The sequence below is a fragment of the Lygodium microphyllum genome, chromosome 18 (genome assembly GCF_053477565.2).
Source record: "Lygodium microphyllum isolate KBCC chromosome 18, Lygodium_microphyllum_v1.1.10, whole genome shotgun sequence".
NCBI lineage: Eukaryota > Viridiplantae > Streptophyta > Polypodiopsida > Schizaeales > Lygodiaceae > Lygodium > Lygodium microphyllum.
This window is the reverse complement of record NC_141152.1, coordinates 34,619,930-34,639,819: the sequence shown is the minus strand read 5'-3', so window position 1 is coordinate 34,639,819 and position 19,890 is coordinate 34,619,930. Positions and strand designations below refer to the sequence as shown.

Below are 19,890 nucleotides of genomic sequence, written 5' to 3'. Positions count from 1 at the left end.
TTCTAGGTAGATGATTTAAATAGTCAAAACAGTCGATCTTCAGATGAATTGGAGACATAGTTGGCCACCAATTCTTTGGGTATTTCAGGAGTGTTGGGGCATTTACTTGTTATATGCCCTGTCTTCTTGCATTTGTTACATTTCATCTTCTCGGGATACTTCTTCCAGCAGTTGTTTACAAGATGTCCTTTTTTCTTGCAGAAAGAACATTTAGTGAGAACTGTGTGAACCAATACTTGTTCACGGGAATTTGAAGTTGCCTGACTGTTGCTGCTTTCTTTGTGGTTCCTCTTTTCTTCATCCAAACAGGATTGAATGGTACTTGCCAAAGTAGGATCTGGAATGTTTGTGAGAGTGGTTACAAGAGTAGGGAACACCTGTTTTACAGCTTTTAGGAGAATAGCAATAGCATCTTCTTCAAGTATTGGAGCTTGTACAGAAGCAAGTTGTGCCATAAGTCCCTTCATATGAGAAATGAATTTTCCCAAATCTTCTCCTGAACGGTATTCCAAGCTGAAGAATTCAATTTTAAGGAATATTTTAGTATTCTTCCCAGTGGCTCCATAGAGCTTTTCAAGCTCATCCCATTTTTCTTTAGCAGTGTTTAGTTGATCAACATGATGAATCAAGGATTCATCTAAGTGTAGCATTATGATTGCTTGAGTCCATTGGTCATCCTCTATATCAATCATATTTGCAGAGTTTACAACTCTATTGCCTTGAATAAGAGGCCAATACCCTCTCTCCATCATTTTGTATTTTATAAGTACTTGCCATGGATGGAAATCCTTACCATCGAACTTTCGAATTTGAGGACGGACATCAGCATATGTTGTAGTCATTGGGAAGGTCTTACCACTTGTTGGGACAAGGGCAGTGTCTAGTCCCTTACAAACCTTTTACTGAATGCGGAAGCAATTTAGACAAAGTGAAGTCAAAGTTGTAATGAAGAGAAAGGCTGAAAATCATATAAGTGTAATATTTCCAGGTATGACTTTGGTGGTCCTTTCTTATGTGCAAACTTCTTCCGTGGTTTAATAGTCTTTTTAGGTTTTAATGAAGTAAACCTAGACTGGACTTCAGGCTCCTCCTTGTGGTACGGCTTAGTGGATGAGGCTTGTGTTGGACACGGTTTGTCTATGATCTCAATGCTTGTTGCTGATGACTCTGAGGAGAGTATGATAACACTCATGCTATTGATTTTACTGACTAAAGTACTTGAGACAATGTCACTTACGGTATGCAATACACTTCTTGTGCATAATGGTTTATGTGTTTATTTTACACATAACCTTACAACAATGTATGAAGATGAATAAAAAAACTCACTGGTTTTAGTGAATGTCCAGCAAGCTATTCAACTGATGATTTATGATTAGTGTTAAGAGACCACTATTGTCAAGCTTAGTGAAGTGCTTGAATGGAACCCGGTTTGAAGTCGGCTTCTCGATGCTTGGTGATGTCCGTTAATCATGCCCAAGAGCTTTAGACTCTGGAATAGGATTCAGAGACTCTGCTTCAGTGATTAGAATCACTGTTAATGAAGCTCAGAGTGTAAAAATCCCAAAATGTCAAGCTTGGAGCTTGTTGGCTATGGCTGCCCAAAAAACACAGTTAGGGTTTGGCTTGTAGCAGCCAGCACAGGGAGAATTTCTCAGAGCCCTCTTAGCTGAGGGTAGCCCACTTGGGGGGCTATCAAAGCCCCAAGATAGCCGTACGGATTGCGCCGCCTGCTGCGTGTACAGCAGCCCGAATTCTGTGCTGTCAGAAACTGCGCCGTTTTTCCAATGTTGGCAATGCTGGCCTCACGCGTGGACTATGTCAGTGCTTGAGCTTACAGAGAGCTGCGCCCTGATGTGGGGAAGAAGTCTCCAGAAGAAATCTCAGGCTGATATGGCCTCCTTTGTCCTCCTCAAGTCCTCCAATGGAGGTAGGTTGCAGGCAGCTATGGAGGAAAGAAGGATAGAGTGAAGAAAAATGACAGCTAGTGTGCACTTAGTGATGACTGATGCTGAGGGAAGCTGAGGAGATCAGAGATGGCTCTGATACCATGTGGAAAATCAGAGTTTGCAGCAGTAGAATGTGTGCACAAGAGGGAGAGAAGAGCTCAAAGTACAAGAATGAAATCTTGCTTACTAAGTTGCTTAGAGTACAACTTGGGTACACTCTCTCACAAGTGATAGTGACCCATAGGCTGTTTATATAGCCCTTTTCCAGCTAGGGTTAGGGTTTCCCCTGCCCTTAGGGCTATTCACACCCATCTACCCTTATACTCCCTTGCTTACAGTGGGTTTCTATGCCCATCTTCTAACAAAAATGAGTGCTCAAATCAGTCCAATAGCATTTCAAGTCATTGACATAGCATCTCCAAAGGATCTGGCACCAAATAGACATCTTGGAAAGCATAAGTGACCTCTAGAAAATAAGTGAAAGGTTGTCCAAAACTATATTACAAGAAACTCTCATAAAAGTGTGAGCTAATCGTTAAACCCAAGAGCTCCAACTAATGCCCCAACTAATGTCCAAACTCATGGAAAGGGTGTCAGAAATGATGCCAAGTGATTGCCCAAGGCCAGAAGTGATGCCAAGAGCTGGAGATGAGATAGGATAAAGGAAATTTGAGTAGGAAGGAGGGCAGCCTAGTCGATGGAAATTGCACCTGCTATCTTGGGAGCTCTGTTGGTTGGGTTGATGCCAATGGGGCTCAACGGGAGCTCAGGGGGAGCTTAATGAAGCTATGGAACATGCCTAGACAAGTTGGAAAGTAAGTGAACAACAATACATATAGCACTTTAAGCTGAGCCATGGCTACCATGAAAGTTGTGAATTGAATGTGTTCTCCATAAGCTGAAGCAATGCCAGGTCAAGCTCAAGCTCTTAGAAAAGATGGCTCTAGTACCCGTTAAAAGAGTGAGCCCTAAAGTGGAAGCAAGAGCAAAAGCAAGAGCTGTGGTGAGAGGAGCAAGAGCAAGAGAGAGAGACACACACAATGTGTGGGAGCTCCAGTAGTCACAATGTGTGATAAGCCTTTCCTTTATTCAAATGCCACTGAAAGAATAAAAAATGAACTCACAATGATGGGCACCCACCACCTGTAGTGTACTGGTGTGCGGATAACCAATACATGGTGCAAGTACTATCAGTGTAACTAACACACGAGCGGCTAGGCATAGACGCCTTTAATCCCAACACTTAAAAACCATCCCATATATTTCCATTATCTATGTAAATGGACTCTATGTATCTCTAAATTTGATAAGAAACAATATTGAAATATCTTGGCATATCATCTACCAATATACTAGCGAATTCTAGCTTCTCTGCATAGAAGCAAAGAAACCTAGAAATAATTCTAATGTCAAACTTCGTCTTTGCAGCTACTTTTTGCAAAGCCTTGGTGATAGCCTCTTCAATTTTAATCAACTTATAAGTTCTCATGAAATCTTTGATATCTCTTATTATGTGACAACTTTATCTTCAACTAGTTCTCCCATCTTGTAGACTCTAAGATAGGCCTTTCACATTGGGTTTACCAAATATCGAGGGAGGGGGAAATAAAAGTAACAGGTCCAAAATCACTAGGGTTTTAAAAGTGGACTAGACATATGAAAAAAAGAAACTCTCGAAAGGACACAGAATACCCTTGAGGTCTCAAGAAACAAACAACTACAAATTGGTATTACTTTGGAAGACTTTGTATAACCATATAGCTTCTATTAGGTCGAGAACTCTACATCTAAGGTGATGGCTCAAAGAAAACTATAATTTCTAAGATGATAGTTGTTTTGCACTTTATTTAGCCCAAAAGACTACTATAACAATACGATCTTTGTATATAAAGAATATAGAGACTAAACACCATTCTTATGTATGCACTAGGATAACAACGGGTCTAAGTTACTACCCTTTTCTCTCCAATGGGACCCATGATAGTTAAGATATTCAAAATAGTTTGAAAGAAACCTAAACTTCCAACTGCATGAAATATCAAAGTTTGAAACAATGGTGCATGTAGTTGCAGTAATATAACAATACGATCTTTGTATATAAAGAATATAGAGACTAAACACCATTCTTATGTATGCACTAGGATAACAACAGGTCTAAGTTACTACCCTTTTCTCTCCAATGGGACCCATGATAGTTAAGATATTTAAAATAGTTTGAAAGAAACCTAAACTTCCAACTACATGAAATATCAAAGTTTGAAACAATGGTGCATGTAGTTGTAGTAATGCATTGCCCTTTAGAATCCCTTTATTTTGGTTATGTTAGGCTTCAATAGAAACCTTTCAAATCGCCCCCAAAAAACAAAAACTACAATAGAAAACACATAAAACCAAAAAGAAAATCCAAAAACCTCAATGTGAACAAAAAATCACAAAAAGAGCAATAGTTAGCCAAAACTTCTATTAATATGACGTAACCTAACTAAGAGCCATTGGGCACTTAACCATTATAATAATATATCACGAGCATGCTTTCTTAACATCCATCAAGTTTGAAAAGTATTTGTGAATGGGCTTCATCACAATCTTTGCAATCTTGAGAGTAAGGCATTGCAAAGCCGGTCAATCATAGGTTTTGGATTCATGACCTCCCATTACTCAAGTACCCATCGTGGTGATTGACTTGCCGCTCATTGGTAGGAGCAATGTTTTAAAGTCTAAAGTTCTGGTATCAATCTATGCAAACGTTTAAGGGCTTGCGAGAAAAACAAAAGTACCACAATAAAAGTTTATTATTCTAGTGTCACAAACCACATCTTGTATGAAAGTCAGGAAAACCTTGATTATTGAAAGCATGCTAGCTATTATCATGCATGAAAGCAAAGGCCACGCCACCTTTGGTCGGACGTCCGGCGAGGTTTCGTTGATTGATTAGACTACGGGAGATGGCCAGTCCGTGAGAATCTTCAATGGATTCCTTCGTAAAACATGAGCTTTGAGGGATTATTGATGAGTAATGAGATCCTTATCCTACTCTGCCTGCAAAACCCAGATGTCGTCTATGTGACTAAATATCAGTACATAGATGGAAAAACATTTATCCAATTACAGCAACATTTCCCTTCTTGTTGCTGGCTTTCCCCTTCAAGAGTCCTCCTTGATGCAAAATTTCAGACCCAGTACTGGGATCGATGTCAGAATCACCCCTGCACCAAGCAGCCTGCTCGTAAAACAACAAAGAGATCGATGCCATGCAATTCAAACATCGTATCAGGTTGTAAGAGCTGCAAATTTTCTTTGATTCAAAGCTCATAGCTGGACCGGCAAAATATGACAAAATCTTTCTGCATCAAGAAAGAATTTGCTGCTAAGCGTGTACAGATTGTTGTTTGCTCAGGATTTGTGTCCCGTATGTGCAGCATGCTCCAGCGTGGAGGGGAAATGTTGTAGACGCATGGACCAACATCCTGTGCATTCCATCTCTGCAGGGTTCATGTTTGTGCTACATATTCCTAATGAACTTCCAGTTGGTTTCATACAGTAATGGTTCTTTTGTGATGGATCGGTGGAATTCAGTATGACTGGGTAATCATATGAACATGAGGATCGCATCCCAAAAGAACTTGCTGCATTCCTCTGATGATATTGACATGGCTTCTTGAGTGAACTAGGAGCTTCTGAGCTATGTGTCCAGTTCCTGCATTCATCCATGTGCAGCTTCTCAACCGCAGCTTTTATGGCCTGTACAGTTGATGCTGCCTTCCAAGAGGTGTGATAAGATCCATCCCCACTTTGCAGCACATGATTAGGAGGGCTACAATCATGAGCCTTAAAGTTTCCGGGAAAACCTGATTCACTTGTCCTGGCAACCTTCCAATTTTTTGATAGGTGTGAACAGTTTCTTCTTCTCGATAAGTTGACAATTGACTGGGAGTTTCCCAATTTCTTGCTACTCTGCTGCTTGACAAGGTCAAGAAAGGTAACCTTTGACCCTGTGCCTGAGAAACCTAGGTTTTCATTTTGATACACCCTTGCCACAAGTGCCTGCCTGTTTGTATCTATATCTGTTGTATTTGCAAGTTCCCATGCTGTGAAATGGTCTGATTTATTATCAAATCTTAGCTGTGTATAAAAGTTTAAACTAATGTAAATAGTACATAAAAATGTAGCTTACCTGTCTCCATTGGAGTGTTCTTTGCAGAGTTTTCTGAGACATGGAGGCTGCCTGGAATAGGAAAGTTGGTGTAAGTCGAACCCAGAAAACTAGAATTTACTTTTTGAACCTGATTGGGTTTGTTAGAAGCAGTCGGTTCATCATCATCATCTATTATAACCACTTCAGGTGGTTCTTTCCTTTGATCCCTTTGCCTTGCATCAGATGTCCAAGAGCAAATGGTTGACCGTTCACATCTGTGCTTATGGAAATCTGGTAATATTTGATTTGAAAATGGTAACCACTGATGACTTGCGGCTTTGGTACTATTTACAGGGTTCTCTTGCATTGCTAATCTGCTATGCATGCTTTTACAAGTTCTTCTTGAGCTAGGTGGTTCACACTCTTGACATACCCTTGTAGGGGGTACAGCCATAAAGTTCCTTGTAACACCTTCATGCACACTCAAGAATGAAGGGGTAGCTTGAGAAAGTGATGCTTGTAATGGATGTTCTTGACCTTCATTTCCAATTGTACTGAAGCTTTTATCAGGTGTAACAAAATTATGGCTTCCATGATAACTCCCCATTGATGATTGCAAGATAATATTGTCTGGTGAAGGCTGAGAACATCTATTGGAGCTTATCCACATTCTGTTACATTTATCATTGGGTGTGCTTCTGACTTCTAGTGGAGGTTGTGCACATGAGCCGGATCTGACCCACATCAAGTCACAATTATCCTGTACTAAATGCTCATGTGATGTCTGAGGATTCAGAAAAGTCGATGAGGATGACAGTGAACCAAGGTGGTTGCCTGCATTAAGAATGCCCATATGATCACGCAGAAAGTAGAAATTATCGTATTGTGCTTGTGTGCTAGAAATCACAGAACACACTATTTTGGTAGTTACCAGATTGTAGGAGTTGTTGATAATTTTGATTTTGAGGTCCCAAAGATGGCCAAATATTTGCATAGTTTGTCGTGGATTCTGATTGATATGGACTGTAACAAAATTGACTATCATTTTGAATACTGGGGTTAGAAAGGACCATGGTTTTACCCATGAGTCGCAATACAGACTTTCCAGTAGCATCGAGAATAGCTGGCCCTGTAGGTGCATCCCTGCTCAATGAGGGGATTTCAGTTAAGGATGATTGATCTGAGGCTGTGACATCTAGAGATGAAAAAGATGCAGATTTATGATCATTTAAAGCTGCTTGCATCCATGGTGGAAGTTTTGGTGTTGAGTACCGTTCAGGCTGCATGATACACTTAAAAAGTTACACATATTACTTCTGATTTGGTTGCATATTTCAAGCATAGTAAAAAGTAAAAATAACCTGTGCCTTTTCATAAGGAGATCCTTTGTTCAGTGGTATATGATCTCTAACCTGAGTAGCTATGTGATGTGTTGCTGAATTTTGGACCTTGCAATGTCTCTCTGCACAAGAGATACACACATTATAGCTGATTTTATTCACAGTTCCCAATAAGCATGTGATTAGAAAAAGCCATGACATACCTGCTGGAACTGATTCTTCTTTTCTACAAGTGTGAAGCGAGGTGCTTAATTCCAAAACCTGGACTGGTGGAAGCATGGGCCTTGGAATATATCTCTCTGGACATTCCCTAGGCAAACTTGTTTCCTGAGATTGTTCTTGCAAATAGTTTCTGTTAGGCATCCATGATTGCCGCTGACAAGAAACCAGACCATTGTAATTTATCACTGCATGAGTAAGTATCGGACCATCTACTTCGTGCAATGGGAAGGCTGGTCTTTGATTCAGTTCATAGTTAGCTGATAATGAAGTTTGGTTGTTGCTTTGAAAACCAGGAGTAAGCTCACATGGGGTTAAAGGTGAGCTTGAGAATGGCAAGAATTTTGGCTCAATTCTACTTTCTGAAAATGGAGGAGCTTGATGAAGGGAGCCAGAGCAGCTTTCTGGCACATTTTCTTGGAAAGGTCTGTTGCCTGTCTGAAAAGGAAATGCTTTTCTATTCACAAGGAACCCTTTATCTTGTGACTGCAGTTCATTGTGAACTTTTCTGATTGCTGTCCGCTCATCAAGTCTCCCCAAAGAATTTTCCACATGCTCATTACATCCCTCCAATATGCTGTCATGGTGTTGTACCTGGTGATCCAGGTCATGATTGATGGTATTCAACTTTCCTTCCATACAATCAGCAAAAAGGGCTACCTTTTGTGAAGCAGTTCGAAGCTCAGTCGTGGGTAAGTGAACTGATGATATGAGCTCAGATGTTCTCTCTCTCTCATCATAAGACTTATCCACAGAGTTTGTTGCAGTTATTGCACATAAGAGATTGCCAGTTTTGTCTACCTGAAGATCAGCATCTGCATTTGTAATACTATTTGTTTGTTCAATCCCAGGAATCATCTTAAAGGTACTTTGATCCAGATTGGGAACATGGCTTCTCTGAGCTGGGTTCACAGATGACTTAGAGCTCCCATTACTTTGCCTTCCCTTGATGTAGACTACATTGATTGGTTTCTGGAGGGTTGTTTTCACTTTTGGACAGGTGACTATTGATGACCCAAGCATACCTTGATCTGGATTTTCATCTGGTTCCAAATTATCTTTACGTTTCTCAAAGTAGCTCTGTAACTCCTGGACATTACTATTTGCACTGTGATCTGCTGAAGGATCATGAATATTTGTGGCTGGTAATTCATTCCTTGTATCAGATACCTGATAGGTGGTGCCAGCTAAATTATATGCGCTTTTCATCAGAGAGGGCGCCTTTAATGTTTTCGGTAATTTAATGGTACTCCATTTGGTTGCGCTGCCTGATAATCTTGATTTCTTAACATGTCCACTTTTGGTTTTCTGCAAAAGCCATGCCAATGTGGTTAAACATGTTACCATGAATTAGCTGCTGTTGAAAGAGATTGAAATGTCGTGCTCAAGTCAGAAAAAATCTCCCTGTATGGTCTATTTTCTGACAAGGGGAAGAAAAGAAAACAGCCACTGTGTGGACATATAATTGAACTACATAAAAGTTTACACTAAGAAAATAGTTTTCTCTTTCCAATAACCTTGCACTAGAAACAACTATTTAACAATGTTGAAAAGACTTGTACAAAATGATCTTTTATACTTATGACATTTGTGGGCAATGGGCATAGTTATTCGAATTCTTGCAACTTTTTGCAAATAAAGAGTGGCTAATTATATTACTTCAGGAACAAAATCTTTGAATACAAGGAAGTGCTAATGCTCAACAGACTAACTGGAGCTGATGCAGATTCCTGAATATATCAAATGTACAAGCCTCTCAGGGCGGTCTGGGGGGGGAGGGGGCAAGAAGCCATGGAGGGGGGATGTAATGCCATTTGGGGCTGCCTGCCTGCATCTCGAAAAACAGGTCCTGGCTGCCCCAAGTGCGCATGAAATGACAGTGGAGAATTATTGCAACTTACAAGAGTTGCATAATAAATTGTCAAGTTATATTGTGCAAAGAATAGGATCTGAGCAAAGAATGAAGAGTGCAGAACAAATTAGAGAAGAACTGACATTTCTTTATCTAAAAACAATGTGATATGATGATTGCTTTGTCCACTTGTGTGCTTCCACTAAAGCCTGATGGTGATACACACAAATCCTAGGTGAAGGGCTTAAATCTTATTGGATGAATTGTGATTGTGTGAATAGATGACCGTGGTTCTGACAAGCCTCCCTTTTCACAGCTTGTGAAGGTAGGCATTGTTGAGCTAAAAATGCATTAGTCTATCTTAAACAGCCCCAAAACACACTTAATTAATGGTGAAAACCTCTTATTTTAAAAAGAAACGCAATCCTAGAGAGTTATTGTGTCTCACATGTCTAATTTGGGTGCCCCAAACTCTCTATAAAAATAGGCATGCAAAACATGACTCTCCCTCAATCTCGTTTTTGCAGGTCAGACTTTCCCCTACCATCTCGCACCTGATTCTAGCATTCACCGCCTGTTTGTAGCCTTCGCCAAGTTCTTGGGAGTTGTGGCCTACACTTTGCTGCTGCGTTTGATGCTGATATCAGCATCTGGTGCTATCGCCATCAGCTTGGAACTATCGCCTTGATCTCTTTCTCCTTGGAATGCTGCATTTTCAGTTTTTGGCTGCTGCCTTGACATTCTCTCACCTCTATCTGCTGCCTTGACATTCTTTCACCTCTATCTGCTGCATTTGCACCTAACAACTATTGTTCAGATTCTCTCTCATCAAGTACCTACGTTTTTATTATTTCTCTCTCTTGAACTGTTGTATGTAATTAAATCAAGCCTTCCTTGGTCACGTTTGCTGGTGTTTGACACACGAAGGCTGCCTTTGCTGCGATCCGTTCGGAGTACAACACACTCTACAGCTCATAATCTCTGCCTTGAAACCGGAGATACGAGAGTTCGAGGCTCAATATTCATTGCATAGTGTAATTGCTGTATGAGCACTATATATTCATTATTCATTCACTTCATTATTTATTGTGTTTACTATCTCTGAGTTACCTTAACCATAAACCTGACTTTGTTTTGCATTTATCTGTCTAGGATTTGTTGTACGATTGGTTTTGTGCCTTTTTTATTAGAGCAATTTTTCATAGGCATGACCAATATACCATATTATTAAATTAGATTAGTCAACTAAGGAATATTCCAAGGGATATTTTTTATCATTGGGAGCTCCAAAGAACCACTAGGGGATTGTTGGTCCCTTGGCCTCTCCTAGCTAGGGGCCACTGAGGTAGGGGCCACCTCTGTGGCCCCTAGGACCCAAAATAGACATGCTTGATAACTTTCACACCCTTCAACTCAACATAGTGTGCTTAGAGTTGTTACTAGCTTAATCACTCCATCAAACCCATAGCATGGACCTTCATAGATCACCCTTTTATTATTTGGTTACATAGATCTCATCAATGTTAGGGCTCACACATGGCTTCTCCTCATGATGGGGACCTTACAATTTGAGTACTATAGATCATTAATGGCATCAAGGGTGGGATAAAGAAGAAAAAAACCCAATGTTCCAGTTTCCAGTTGAAACTTGGAAGTGAACCATACCCTTGGTCCAACATTACATCTTTAAAGACGAATGTGAAGCAAATCCTTTCTGAGTGCCTTGGTGAAGATATTTGCTTTATTATTCTCTTTTGGATAGTAGACCATGTCTATTATCCCATCTTGATCAAATCATGCACAAAGTAATACTGAGTCTCTATATCTTGAATGCACACATGGAGCATTCAATTTTTAGCAATATTGATGCAATTCTTATTGTCATAGCTTTGTAAAGTTAGCTCTTCATCTTGTATTCACATTTGCCAAAAGATTCTACTTAACCATACTACTTCACATTCAAAAAACCAATTGTCTTGTACTTAGCCTCACTAGAAGACAATGCCACTATTTTACTGCTTCTTGCTAATCCAAAAGAAAATTCTATAATCCAATGAGAAATAGTAAACCGAATCTGATTCTTTGGAATGACTATTTCTTGGCTAATTTGAATCAAGGTTCTGGACCAACAAAGTTCTCTTTGTCGGATAGTAGACCAAGTCTATTATCCTATCTTGATCAAATCATGCACATAGTAATACCGAGGCTCTATATCTTCAATGCATACATGGAGCATTCAATTTCTAGCAATATTGATGCAATTCTTATTGTCATAGCTTTGTAAAGTTTACTCTTCATCTTGTATTCACATTTGCCAAAGATCCTACCTAACCATACTACTTTACATGCAAAAAACCAATTATCTTGTACTTAGCCTCGCTAGAAGACAATGCCACTATTTAGTGCTTCTTGCTAATCCAAAAGAAAATTCTATAATCCAAAGAGAAATAATAAACCGAATCTGATTCTTTGGAATGACTATTTCTTGCCCAATTTGAATCAGGGTTCTAGACCAAAGAGGTTACTAAACTATAAGTGATGTTATAGTCAAGAGTTCCCTTCAAGTGCTTGAATATTTGCATCCTAACTTTTCAATTATTCTTAGGAGGCTTGTTTGAGAACATACTCAACATGCCGATTGCAAAATTGATACCAAGCTTGGTGTCCAATATTTTCTAGTGGTTTAGGTATTCTAAATGGAGAACTCAAACATGGGTGTCATGTCCTTGCAATTTAACATAGCTTCAAATTTGTCATGAGAAAGAGCTTTGATGAAGATATCTGCTACATTATTGGTGGTAGGACAATAGATAAGACTGATATCACTTGCATGTAGCCTCTCTTTGACAAAAGTGATAATGTATCTCAATGTGTTTCATGCGTGTACGAAACACTGGGTTCCGTGCCATTGCAATGGCACTCTGATTGTCAATGAACAAAGGAGTAGGCTCCATAACAGATACATCCACATCAGCTAGCAAGCATCTAATCCATACGCATTCAACTGTGGTAGTGAAAGCTGCCTTGTATTCAGCTTCGTATGATGATGTACAAACTGGCTTGCAATCCTGTAAGCCAAACTTCTCAAGAAGTTTACCAATGTATCTTGACTTTGATAACCCAATACCTCTAGCATCATGTATGAACTGAATGCCCAAGTAATAATGCAAAGACCCCAAGTCTGACATGTTAAAAGTTTGCTGCAAATTTTGTTCAAATACTGAAATCTGATCAGCATGTGTCCCTGTAAGCATGAGATCATCAATATAAGGACAAATGATCAGCATGGATCCCCCACCTCTTTACATACGTCTCAGATGAGCTGTTTATGAACCCTTGGCTAAGCAAGAAAGCATCTATCTTTGCATACCAAGCTCTAGGAGCTTGTTTCAACCCATATAAAGCTTTTTTCAACTTGCAAACCAAGTGTTCCAAGCTCTCAACTGCAAAATCAATGGGTTGATGTACATATACTTCCTCATGAAGTTCCCTATGTAAAAATGTAGTTTTAATATCCAACTTATGTACAGTCCATCCCTAATGAGCAGCCAAAGCAACCACAGACCTGATGGTCATCATATGGGAAGTAGAAGCAAATGTCTCCTCATAGTCTATGCCTTTCTTTTTTGCATTCTACTAGTGTACAGAGTTACGACTCTTAGCATGGTTGATAGATGCATTGATAGTACCACCTAGAGCAACTATCACCCCTATGGTTTGGCCGAGGTTTATCATGGGGGATTGGAGTTCACCATCCAAACCTGCAGCAAAGCATACTCGCATGCCCCATAGTTTCTATTCCTCTTCAGCAGCTTCCACACCGAATAGATGCATGTTTGGCCAGTCACACGTTTCTCCATGAGCTTACACCCTGCATCCTTGAATGTGAACAGTCTCCACTATAGTGGAGTACGTGACTCTAGAAAGTTGATTGTTCGGCAGGAGCTACAGCCTGCCCTTGCCGGACGGATCGACATCCTACTTCTACAAGAGCAAAAGCTAACGCCCACCTAGGCCCAGCAGGTTGGAAAGGTACTCTCGGGCAGCTCGCACGCTTACTAGGAGCACGCTATAGGTGCCCATGGCAGGAGTGGAGACATATGCACCTCTATCTGCCTGAGTCTCATCGCATGTGCTTGTGATCACGGGATGATAGTGCCAGGCAGGGTTCTATGGATCAGACTGGATATTGGGGACTCGTACCTTGGAGTCCTCAATGTCTATGCCCCTATGGAGGTTAGGGCACGCAGCAAGTTTTGGGTGGAGATTGCGGATGGACTCCCAGAGGTGGACTCCTGGATCATTGGAGGAGACTTCAACAACCTAGAGGCTTTGGAAGACCAGCAAGGCAAAGGCAAAAACTACTAGGGCATGGCTAGGAGGAGCAGGAGGCATGCGAGGTCTTTCTACTGGCAGTAGGAGCACGCGATGCCTGCAGAGACCTTGCCTTTCACAGGAGGGAGAGGTCGCTGGACTTCTCTTGGGGATACAGGCGGCTAGGTGGAGTCTTGCTCGAGCGGTTGGACAGGTTTTACGTGGGAGAGTGGGGTGGCTCTCGTGGAGGCCAGGTTGGGTAGTTGGCGGGTACCACTTTGTTCGACCATTGCCCGGTTCTCCTGACACTTGATTCCCCAACATCTGCCCTAGATACACAATCCTGTCGGATCCCTGACTCAATCTTTAGAAGGGAGGTGACAAGACAGATAGAGCAGATTTAGAATAGGGAGTGGGGCACGCGGGACCGGATTGCAAAGGTCTTAGCCGAGTCGAGCAGTATCTGCCAAGAGGCAGCCATACAAGCTAGGCAACAAAGCTGGGAGGAGGATTGAGCACTGCGGCGAGACCTCGCAGCCATGCAGAGACTATTACTGGAGGCACCAGGGGACTTCATCCTCCACACACGGGAAGCACGTGCGCAAGCAGCCATTGCTGGGTTAGAGAACACGTGCTTAGAGTTCTCTTTCCGCACCTTCGCAGCCTTCTCGGCGTGCAAGGGGGATACGATATGCAGGGAAATTTTCTAGATGCACCAGCCTCACACCTCAGGAGAGCAAATACACAACCTGCGAGATCAGTATGGTAGGATTCGTTTTAGCCCAGAGGAGGTGATGGAGATTGCAACACACTATTACAGGTGCCTTTTCCAACAGGAGACAGCTTCAGTTGGAGGACTGCGATGTACGCAGCAGGTCTGGGATCACATCTCATCCCTCGTCACAAACAAGATAGGATGCTCCCTTCTAGCCCCCTTCACAGGGAAGGAACTAGAGGAGGCTTTCCATACACAAGACAGGCAGAAATGCCCGCGAGAGGATGGCCTCTCTAAGGCATTCTTCACCACCTACTGGGAGGTGGTAAAGGACCCCCTGCTGATGGCGTTCCACGAGATCTTCACGTCAAGACAGATGCCAGGGAGTCTGTCGGCAAGCCTTATTAGTCTTCTCCCCAAAGGGGGAGACCGGTTGGAGCTTTCCCAATGGAGACCGATCACCTTATTGTCAGTGGCCTATAAGACACTGACAAAGCTATTCGGTAGGCTACTATACGCGGTGCTTCCAGATATCATCCATGACACACAAACACGCTTTGTCCAAGATAGGAGCATCCTAGACAATGTATTCACCTTCTTTGAGGCAACAAAGTGGGTGCAGCACAGTGGGCAGAGACTAACAGTACTACTCTTGGACTTCGAGAAAGCTTATGACAGGGGTGGACTGGGATTTCTTGGAGGGCACCATGGTGAGGTTGGGTTTCCCTCAGCCTTGGATTCGCGGGGTCTCCGCACTTTACAGATCGACCACCAGCAGGGTTTTTATAGGTGGTAGGCGAGGGGTGGAGTTTGGACTAGAGAGATCGGTCCGAAAGGGGTGCCCCCTGGCCCCGTACCTGTTTCTACTCTTTGGAGAGGCAATGTCTCATTTTCTCAGGTCACGTGTGAGCGGATTACACAGCCTTCGACTTCCCGTGAGGTAGGAGACAAAGTTGTTAGACTCAAAGCATGCAGATGATACAACACTCTATATAGAGGACGATGAGTTGATGCTGGAGAGAGTGAGGTTGGCTCTTGAGGTGTTCTGCTCTGTAGAGCAGCAGGAGCAAAAATCAACTAGCGAAAGTTGGTTGGTTTCCTCACAGACCCGGACTCTAGCACGGAGTGGAGCGTCCACCTGGGATTTAGATGGGTGAGCAGAGGGCAGACCGTCCGCGGACTCGATATCACTCCTGCCGAGCAGTTTCTCCCAGTTCTCAATTCTATTCGGAGGAAGCTGACCTATTGGAGTATGGCTCGCCTCTTACTAGCACGCTGAGCCTTACTGGTTAACCAGGTACTCCTAGCAACGGCCTGGTACATCCCCTCGTGTTGGTGCTTTTTCTCATCTTGCGTGGTGCAGCTTCGCCACCTAGTGCGGAATTTCCTTTGGTCCAGGTCAGATGGTTCCAAGGATTCCAGGGCCAAGGTGGCATGGGCGACCATCATACGACATTGGTCAAAGGGAGGCCTCAGGATCATAGATCTAGAGTATCAGAGTATGGCCCTCTTAGGCAAGCTAGTTATCTGTGGCCTCACACCAGGAGGGTAGACATGGAAGGTCCTATTGTAGAAGGGTCTTCAGGACTGTAGACCGAGGCTTGGCAGTGAGTGGAGGCCGTCCGTGAGATGGATCTTCACATCAGCTCCAATCACCCCACCCAGATCACCTTTCCTCTGTAGCTTGATCCGTATGTGGCAGGGCCTCTACGGCAACGCACTAATCCACAGACCCCCAGGTTGCTAGAAGGCGATAGATCATCACCTTGTCATCTGGAACCCCCAGGTCAAAGATCTAGAAGGAGCACAGCTTGGCAAGCGCTCCCATATCTAGTGGGCGGGCTGGCAGGCCAGCCCAGCTCGTACCATCAAGACATGGTAGGAGGTGTACAGGATGGTGGACGAGGAGGTGTTGCAGTGAGTATCAGGCTGCAGAGAGGAGTGGAGCTGAGAAGAAGGGAGATAGATGCAACAATGCCTCAGGAGTGGCTTGCTCCCCCGAGACGAGAGTCGATAGAGCCCGTAGAGGTATGGGCTGCTAGGTTCTCATCAGCAGGCATCCCCCTACAGGTGGTAGGTAGAGTGAGTGGTGCTCCACTTGGGACCTTCACCGTACAGGAGGGAGGGCATTTGGCCCTTGATAGAGGGTAGCAGGATGAGGGGTTAGTTGTCCTCTCATGGAAGAGAATCCAAGTGATTGGCCTTCAAGGGAAGACATGGTAGCTGGACCCTTTTGTCTTCTGGCAGGAGCTCACGGAGTGGCGTCTCTGGATCTGGGAGGACAGGCCACTTGATGAGTTGGAGTGGAACCTCGGAGAGTGGCTATGGCCGGCCTCAGCGGTCACCAAGAAGCCACCAAGGTTCTTGGAGTACACTGCCAGGATTGACAGACACGTACTGATGCAGGAGGATATGGATTGGGCACTGTCACATAGTAGGGACTGGGCGGAGCACGGCATCATGGAGCCTTTCCAACGAACCTTTTGGCACCACCTATGGGATAGTTGGAGACTGAGGAGGGTATCCTATTTCTTATGGCTAGTGGCACATGGAGGCCTAGCGGTGGGAAGTTGGCTTATCCAGATGTAGAAGGAGGGAGGCTGTATGCGTTGCACACATCAGCCTCTAAAAACAGCAAAGCACTGCCTTTGGTCATGTGAGGCGGCGCAGCTCGTGTGGAGAGGTGCATGCCACATCCTTCGCTGTATAGCACCCAGCCTTGGATGTATCTCATCGGGATCTTTCTGCTAGTAGGCAATCAGCCAGGGCTGCCACCTTCTGTATGAGGCCGGGATGCAGGACACAATATTCATCATCAAGGCAGGGTTGTGCGTAGTGGTCAATTTGGAGGCTCTACCCATACGTCACGTACAAGAGCCCACAACAAACCGCTCTGAGGTATGGGAGATCGTAGGGAGTCTTACTAGATGGCATTTCTTGAAGGTGCGGTGTCAGGAGGCTTTCGGCAGAGAGAGACTTTCAGCAAAGGCGACCTTAGCAGAGCTCTGGACCTCCATCATCCACTTCCCCCGCGGCCGTTGGGATCAGGTGCAGGGCGAGTCTAGGGCTCGTCAGGAGCTTCGTTGTCATTTCATGCATACTTGGGGCTGCCAGGACCTGTTTTTCGTGTTGCAGGCAGGCAGCCCCAGATGGCGATACAACCCCCCTCCATGGCTTCTTACCCCCATCCCCCCAGACCGCCTTCAGAGGCTTGTATACATGACATATTTGTGACTTTGCATCAGCTCCAGCTAGTTTTTTGAGCATGAGCACTCTGTTGTAATTAGTTTTTTTTAGTAATATAATCAGCCACATTTTATTTGCAAAAAAATAAAAATAAAAAAATATCCATGTGCAACTAAATTGGCTTTGTACTTTTCCAAGGTCCCATTGATCGCACCTATTTGGTGCAAATAATCTTCCTCTTGGCTAGTCAATCCACTAGCTCCCAACTACCATTCTCATTATAGTATAGTACTCAGCTTGCATAGCTGATTTCCATGTTGGATATGCAAGTATTTTCTTCAAGTTGGCTGGCTCCTTTACTTCTCGCACAATTGCCATCAAGGCAATGTTGAGTATGTTAGGAGAAGCCTTCCTTTGCTTCCCTATACACATAAATGCCATCCAAGCCATGTTGACAATGTGAGTAGAGGCCTTTCTTTGCTTCTCTATTTTCTAAGACCTTTGTCCATTTTCCTTTTTTTAAAGAGGCATAGATAAAATTATTTTGATAATAGAGCTACTTTATTCATCATTAGAATGGCATTGGCGGACTTTCTCTTCATCATCTAAAGATGATGCTTCCACCTCCTTTATAATATGGATAGCTCTTAGGATCTTTAATAGCCTAGACCCACATATTTGATCATGTAGAGCTCACCTAATATACAAGTCAAGGTCCCTAGGCTCAGACATGGCTTCTCCTTAAAACACACACCTTACAACTTGGAGACCATGGATCATTTAACATAAATGAACTATTTGAATAAGACTAGAATCAATTCACTTTCTATACAAATACCTTTCTATCAGGTAAAAGGACTCCTCAAAAAGCGTATAGAACAAGTGTGGAGCCAATTAAAATTTGGGAATGCACTAATCCTAAATTATAGTGCATTAATCCCTATTTAATTATTCTTTAAAGAGCCCAAAAAGCGTATCCATTTATTACCAAAAATAATTGGTTTATTTTTTAACAGCAAGTCAAATGTACCAATATCATCCATAAACAAAGGGAAGTGTTTATCATGCACACTCCCAGTCTTCAGCCATCAGCCTACTATGTTCACAATTACTGCCCTTACTGCATTCATAGGAGTTTCTTCTCATTCATCAATTGTTGCCATCTTCTACATGCTGCTGCCTGTGTGGAGGACAACGCCATCAGTGGAGACTCATTGCCAGCTTGCTCCCCATGCAAATGTCTTCTTCCAGGACCTGTTCATGTCCTGGCCCAGCTGTGTTTTGGTGGTTGTCTGTCTGTATCACTGTTCTACAGGCTGGCCCCCTACTTGCAACATCATTTCTGTCCCTTGAGACCTGTTGGGAACCTAATGACATCAACGTTTTGCTGCCAGGGCAGTTGCCTAGCTGCTAATGGCAGCAGGTTAAATGTCACATTTATTTGTTGCCAGTGTTTTGCTTATTTCTAGGCAGCCCAACAGTCACCTCATCCACAGTTGACCATACCAAGTACTGATTCCATCATCGACCAGCACACAACTGCAGTTTACTGCTGGTCCTGTGTTTTCTATTGCCATCATCATGCAACATATTCATCTGGGCCTGGTGGACTGTTGTTGCTGCATTCCAGGATCCATCACGAGTAGACACTTGGGGCCGTTCTCAATGCCTCTGACACCACTTTGAGCTCACCTAATCCCAACATCCAAGACACAGGTTTGAGGTCCCTTGTATCATTTTCAGCATATGGGCATTCATTCTTCACTCACTCTGTGAGTTCTCTACATCTACATCCCGAATGCAAGTTCCTCCCAAGATTATTGAAGGAAACCCCTACATATCCATATACCTACCCACAAGAGATGTATACATTGAGGTATTGAGTGTTGAGAATAGCAAATGATGCTTGGTATGTATGCCCATAGAGGCTGGATGTGTGCCCAAAAGAGGCTTGCCCATAAATGGCTTTGTATGAGAGATATAACAAAGATGTATGCTCTAGAAGCTCTAGGACGAGATGTCCGAAATCCCATAAGCACACTAAGGAAGAGTGGTACTATCTAGAAACTATATAACCATGTACTTGACACTCATTTTATATTGTAATGGAACTATCAGTTTGAGCCATTATTAGTGTCATTGTCCATCTTACACAAGAATGTCTTTATGAGTCCAAGCTT

The 19,890-nt window shown here is 42.9% G+C and overlaps 1 protein-coding gene across 5 annotated transcripts in view; it reads right to left on the bottom strand.

The window, feature by feature from the left end:
- Positions 1–19,890, bottom strand: part of LOC148020745 (uncharacterized) — a 127,873-nt gene that overhangs the window by 58,413 nt on the left and 49,570 nt on the right. For 2 of the 5 annotated variants that reach the window (XM_087698558.1, XM_087698562.1), the window contains 5 exons: positions 7,628–8,951; positions 7,446–7,546; positions 7,016–7,364; positions 6,124–6,918; positions 4,489–6,049 (listed from right to left, as the gene is read on the bottom strand). In XM_087698558.1, coding sequence (XP_087554684.1) covers positions 5,343–6,049; positions 6,124–6,918; positions 7,016–7,364; positions 7,446–7,546; positions 7,628–8,951 — 3,276 coding nt within the window. In that variant the 3' untranslated portion in view covers positions 4,489–5,342. Of the gene's footprint in view, positions 1–4,488; positions 6,050–6,123; positions 6,919–7,015; positions 7,365–7,445; positions 7,547–7,627; positions 8,952–19,890 lie in introns of those variants that run through there. The other 3 variants (XR_015694583.1, XM_087698559.1, XM_087698560.1) reach the window with 3 other exon arrangements.